The sequence below is a fragment of the Panthera pardus genome, unplaced genomic scaffold (genome assembly GCF_024362965.1).
Source record: "Panthera pardus isolate Hobbes unplaced genomic scaffold, ASM2436296v1 HiC_scaffold_7, whole genome shotgun sequence".
Lineage (NCBI taxonomy): Eukaryota > Metazoa > Chordata > Mammalia > Carnivora > Felidae > Panthera > Panthera pardus.
The window spans coordinates 36653775-36660269 of NW_026527002.1; the positions used below are offsets into that span (position 1 = coordinate 36653775).

Sequence of the window (6495 nt, forward strand, 5' to 3'; positions counted from 1 at the left end):
AACCAAAAGGAGTTTCTCCTTAATATTCCATTTCATTTCCTTCTAGGGATTGATTTACTAGGTCATAAATAACTTGAATTATCATAACTGATTAGTTATGAAAAATAATGTTACTAATTCAAGGATATTGCATTATCAAAAATGTTTCAGTAAGTTTAAAATCACAGAAAAGCCTTGTATAACAGAGACAGACCCAAAGAATAACTCTAAAGGTTCACATAAAAATGTATTTAACAAATGTTCATTGGACTACTTTGTGCAAAGTGCTATGGTAGGTAGATTATATAAACAGATGAATAGTTGCTTCTCTTCTAAAATTCCTTACCTGGTAATGGAGAAGACCGTAATAAGTATGAATAATGGAGGGCTGGGAGCAGTTGGCATTATGTTGGTTTGGAGAAAAAAAAGCATACTGATAGGTTTGTTTTTTAAATCACTCACTAGTGATGGCAGTTAATCCAAGATTGCTTTATAGCGATGGGAATAAATCACTAAATGAGTTTAATAGAGAGGTATAGCATGTATGTAACCCATCTGCTTAATAGCTAGTAGCATTTATTGAAGGCTAACTAAGTAATCTTAGGGCTTTTTTGTTTATAATCCTCCTTACAGTATTCCTGAAAAATAGGTATTCTTATCTCCAGTTTGCAGATAAGTAAACTGAGATTAAGTCTCCCACCTAAAATCCAATGGTTAGGTATCCTGAGATTCTAAACCAGACCTGATTGGCTACGTAGCCCCATCATTCCATTAGTATCCTCTGCATCCTTTACTTACTCCAGCCCTCAGTTTCTTATCTGTAAAATAATACTGTACTTACAAGCACAGTGCTTAAAATATAGTAAATGCTTAAGAATTATGGATAGATACATACACATACATAAATTGAAATTTATTAAGTACCTAGTTTGTATCACTTTATATTCATTACCTCACTTAATCTCTAAAACGATCCTGCATGTAGGTATTAGTCAATCTTTAAAGATAAATGTGCTCAAGGTAACCAATTAATATAAGGCAGGATTCAGTTTGTTTCTCTATAAAGTTATTGCTCCTATACTACACTGTCTCTACATTTAGATCATATATCCTCAAATGATGTAACTTTACTTTCCATTTGTTTTGTATAAACATAAATTATGTTAAGTAGATTGTATTTTATTCATAAAGCTTCCTAATCACTTCCAACTAAAGTACATGTATGCATTCATTCCAGTTACAGAGTACTTTGAGCACTATTCACTTATGCGACAAGAAGGAAATGGTGTCATCTCTGAACATACCTGTAACTCATGAGCCACAAGAGGTAAAATTATGTCGATAAACTCAAAATGTGAGAAGAATATGAAAAATCATTAAGTCTTGGGGTGCCTGGGTGGCTCATTCGGTTAAGCCTCTGACTTTGGCTCAGGTCATGATCTCACGGTTCATGGGTTCGAGCCCTGCGTTGGGCTCTGTGCTGACAGCTCAGAGCCTGGAGCCTGCTTCACATTCTGTATCTCCCTTTCCCTCTGCCCCTCCCATGCTCACACTCTATCTCTCTCTCTCTCAAAAATAAACATTTAAAAAAAATTTAAATTAAAAAAACAAGTCATTAGTCTTAATTCCTTCCTTAATATGTGGGAAGCTAAAGCTAGGGAGATTTTAGGATTTATTAGGTAGCCCATGGCAATCTCCGGTTTGAAATCCAGTGCTCCTAATTCTCATGCCATGTTCATCTCATTGAATCATACATAGTCCTTGCTTTTCTGTTTGCCATTAACTTTCATCCTGTCATTGTTTCATACAATGAGCAGTATTCCTGTGTGGTATATAGACAAATCATTGATTATAGTTTTACCATTATATTTATCCAAATGTAAACTATCCAATGTACACCCTTATCCTTACCTCCTACGGTGATTACTGGAAGGAAAATGCCATTTGCATGACCATCTAAATGGAAAGATTTCTTCAGTAGCATTCATTCATATTTCAAGTTAATAATTTCTCCTAAGAATATGTAAAGCTTATTATTTTATATATGTGTTTCTTTAATTTTGTAAGGTATAAATTGTAATAGTTTTGTTCTTTTTTATAGTAAACCAAAAGCAACAACTGTTTAGAAATTAAAACCGTATAACTTTTAAAATGATTTTCTATTAATCTAAATCATTTATCCTCTGTTTACTTTAGGAATCGTGTGGATCCTCTCAGTTCCATAAAACTAGTGGTTCTACTGGAGCCTCAAAGTCCCTGTCAGCGTCTCAAGACAGTGATTTTTTACCTAGTATGTAAGCTTTTCAATCAGTATTGCTGGCAAAGTTTCCTTTTTTTTTTTTTTTTTTTTTTTTTTAAGATCATATCATTGGTAAGCAGTCATGGTTTATATGGAACATGTCTTTCATTTGCAGTCGTGACTTATTTTTTTTTAAGTGTCAGAATCTAAAGATATGAAAATAGTACTGGGATGTTCTACAAATACATTAAAATATTGAAGGCATTGTGTTAGACTCTAAAAAACATATCTTCTAAGGGAAGAGTAATATTTCTAAATAACCATAGTAAAGAGATAGAAAGTGATTTGGATGTAGAGCTGTGGTAATACACTGGAAAAGTAACAGTTTTTACAAAGTATTTCACAACAACCTTGTGAGGGAGATATTCCTCATTTTACAGATTTTTAAGATCAAGACTTCCTGGATCACATAGTTAGTAGCTGGCAAACCCAAGACTCGAAGCCAGGTCTTTTGATAAATATTTTCATGTCACTCCACTACACCATGTTGTCATCATGAAGAAATTGTTTCTGACTGAAGGTTGGACCTATAGTTATAAAGATGGGCCTTCCAGGCAAAAGGAACAACATAGAGGCACAGAAGCAAGAAAACACAAAGAACAGTGAGTAGTTGGGTTTAGCTGGTGAAGAGGATATGAATTAATAAAGATAAAAGATCAGTAGGGTAGAGTCATACCATCACAATTTCTAACACTAGGCTAAACTATTTGGGCTTTTTCTCTTGGGTGGGAAGCAACTATTGCAAATTTTTGAGCAAGGGTGTGACTTGATAAAAAAACTTTTTGCTCTAGGAAGACTCATCCTGTCTAGAATATGTGGAATATTTTGGAAGGAAAAGGAGAATGGAAGTGGGGAAACCAATCAGTTAGACTTTTGGCCTGTTACTGCAGTACACGAGAGATTATGAGACCTCAGAGTAGAAGAAGGAAGAAATAGTGAAAGGGATGTTATGGAGAGCACACTGAGGGGCTTTATAGCTCTTCACTTGTGGGAAGAAAGAATTTATAGATCTCCACTTGTAGGAAGGAAGACAAAAGAACTGAACAAGTTATCAAGCCTGGTGACTGGGAGAACATTGGTGCTATTAACAGAAATAGTTGAAACGGATTTTAGAGTTAGATGTGTAATTTTTTAGTGTTTTGTTTTTAATTTGAGGTGCTTAGCAGCACACATGAGGGTGATGTCCAGTGGGCTGTTGAAAATTTAAGGCTCAATGAAGACAGAAAATTTAATTACATAGATTTGGGAAGAGAGGTGACAGTTGAGGCCCTGAGATTGAATAGGATCACCAGAGAAGGGTGTAGAAAAACACACATCATAAATAGATTTAGAGGACACATTTAACGTGCTGAAGGAGAAAGAAGACACAGAAGAAGAAATGTGGGATTATGTGAAGAAGTAAAATTCCATAATTTATAATTTACATAAACACAAAAGTATGGTAAAAAACTTTCATAAACCCTTTTTGTTCTAAAATGTATTTACTTGTGGATTAGATTTATGAACCAGCTTTAATTCCAATGAAAATGTAAAGACATTGAATACTATACTCCGTATGATCCAGATGTTGATATTTTAGCTAATAAGAATAGCTAAGGACTATTCCGCCCCTAACGAAGATACTGTGTTTTGTAGGAAAAACTCAAGACTTCTCTACGCTGTATCACTCTCCAGTAAATCACAGTTGTGATAGTCACATTTCTGTAGCTCAAAAGGTGACCTGTTGTGATCACAGGACCGCCCCATGCTCTTTAGCGGTAATAAATCCACTCTCAGCTGAGGGAAATTCAGGTAAGTATACAACACTTTGTAAATGATGCCGTTTACTTCACAGCTATATGTTCAGTAGATTTGCCATACAGGAAGTTTTGTCTTTATTTCTTCAATATGATAAATATGTACCTTCTTAAGAAAGAAAGCACTTCCAATCCTGGAAGCTGTGAGTGCCGACATGTAATAATAGGCCCACATGGTATTCCATGAACACCTATCTAGTGAGGGACTGCCAGGAGGAGGTGTGACTTAATATGTTACTAAAGGTAGAGTTATTTTTGTTTTTTTAAAAATATGCAGGTATCTTTTATATTAAATATATAGATAGTTATAGAAATATAGATATCTGCAACAGAGTGGGGCTTGCTCCTATGGATCTATAGCATATAAAAAGGCTTTTTCTGGGAAGGGAACTGAAGGGAAAAGAAGAGAGAACCCAAATATCTGTATGTTTCCTGAAAATTAACAGCATCCCCCAAAGTACTTGTATTTCATATTAGCCTAATCACAGTAAAATTGGGTTTTATTCCTTACTGTTTCTTTTTTCATCCAATTTTTTTCATAGCTGTCTATCTGTCCTCAACTCATTTGTCATCCCTTGCTCTCCTACAGAGCGATTACAGCCTGGCGTAGCCCAACAGTGGATCCAGAGCAAAAGGGAAGATATTGTGAGCCAGATGACAGAAGCCTGCCTTAACCAGTCGCTGGATGCTCTTCTGTCCAGGGACTTGATCATGAAGGAGGACTATGAACTCATTAGTACCAAACCTACAAGAACCTCAAGGGTCAGACAGTTACTGGACACCACTGACATTCAAGGAGAAGAATTTGCCAGAGTTATAGTACAAAAGTTGAAAGATAACAAGCAAATGGGTCTTCAGCCTTACCCGGAAATACTTGTGGTTTCTCTATCACAATCTTTAAATTTATGTCAAAATAAAAGCTTGTAAGTGACTCTCTTTCAAGAAGAAGAGTTATTCTATGAGAGTATTTTATATTTCTGTTGCCTTTATCATATTGTTTTTACAAAATCCACATGAGTATTAGAAGCTTTAATGGAGTTTCTTCCTCAGGTAAATATTAGTCTTCTCCTGTGACATTACAGTTTTTTGGTTTTTTTTAATTAATATAGTAGAAAGTTTGCATTTTGCTAGATAGTTCAGTTTGTCTCTTTGGTTAATTGAAATTAGTTTTCAAATATAATGTCATTCTTGTACATAACAATGTCTTACGGTATCATGCATTTCTCATGGAAGCCATTTTCATATTCACTTTCTTTTGGATTATTTATTACTTGTCTCAGATACAGTTTGGCTTTTTGAAATGTAACCTTTAAATTAGAGATAGTGCAGCATTTCTCATGCGTAGTCCCAGGTTCAAATCCTCTCCAAAAAAGTTGTTCATTAAACTTTATTATCCAGATTACATTTTTAAATCTTATTCATTGGAATCTCTTTAAAAAAATATTTCGAAGGTAAAATACAAAATATATGAAGAAAAAATGTATCTTTCAACATGTTTCCACCCTCATTTCTAACCACAACCAGCAACCAAGGTAACCAAAGTTAACATAATGTGTATCCTTCTTTACCCTTCTTCCTACTCCTATGTAAAGTATATGCTCATTTGGGAAAGGGTCTTTCATTAGTATTATCATTTTAATACATTATACGGCACTAATTTTTGCACTTAATAGTACCTCATGTGTAGCCTTCCAGATCATACATAAATCTAACTCATCCTTTTTAATTGCTGCATAATATCAAGGCTGCATCTTTATCTTATTAATCTGTTCACCAGATTTAGCCAAAACAATAAAGATAGAGCATGAGTTATTTTTATGTTTAACAGCTTATGTCACTAAATGAAAACTTACAAGGAATAATCTCTCTTCTGAAAATGTTTATTACCAACGTCAGCAAAAAGTGTGATGCAGGATAAATTCAAAAGTACAGACTTTCAAGAGGTATCAGAGCCACAGTATTATAAAAAAGAATAAGAGTCAAAATGATCAGAAGGTCCTCATAGGGCTATGTGCCATCAATGAGCCCACTTCAGATCCTCTGTCCGTCCCCCCCCCCCCCCCCTCTCTGCCCCTCCCTTCCTCCTTCTCTTTCCCTGTTAACATCTTTTTTAAATGACCAGAAGGTATTGGGGCAATTAAATATTTTATTAAGATTATACAATGAGTGTTGTAATCTCCATTTGGAGCTTGACACTAACTGGTGGTGCCTCATTACTGCATCTCTGAGAAATACGGAAATTACTAGGGAAAGATGGAAACCAATTAAGTATATGAGTTATCTATTCTACCTCCTATTTTTAAATGTTAGGATAAGGATTTAATTTGGGAAATAAGTTGAGAAAATGAGATTGTTTTAGGTAGTACATAGATACAGCACCAAATAACATTTGAGTCATATGGTACAGAAGTTCTTTCAGTT

General features: G+C 34.7%; 1 protein-coding gene across 2 annotated transcripts in view; it reads left to right on the forward strand.

Moving 5' to 3' along the window:
* Positions 1 to 5473, forward strand: part of RIPK2 (receptor interacting serine/threonine kinase 2) — a 28742-nt gene extending 23269 nt beyond the window's left edge. For both annotated transcript variants that reach the window (XM_019453414.2, XM_053896078.1), the window contains exons 8-11: positions 1217 to 1306; positions 2176 to 2269; positions 3914 to 4069; positions 4664 to 5473. In XM_019453414.2, coding sequence (XP_019308959.2) covers positions 1217 to 1306; positions 2176 to 2269; positions 3914 to 4069; positions 4664 to 5001 — 678 coding nt within the window. In that variant the 3' untranslated portion in view covers positions 5002 to 5473. The remainder of the gene's footprint in view (positions 1 to 1216; positions 1307 to 2175; positions 2270 to 3913; positions 4070 to 4663) is intronic.
* Positions 5474 to 6495: the final 1022 nt, after the last annotated feature.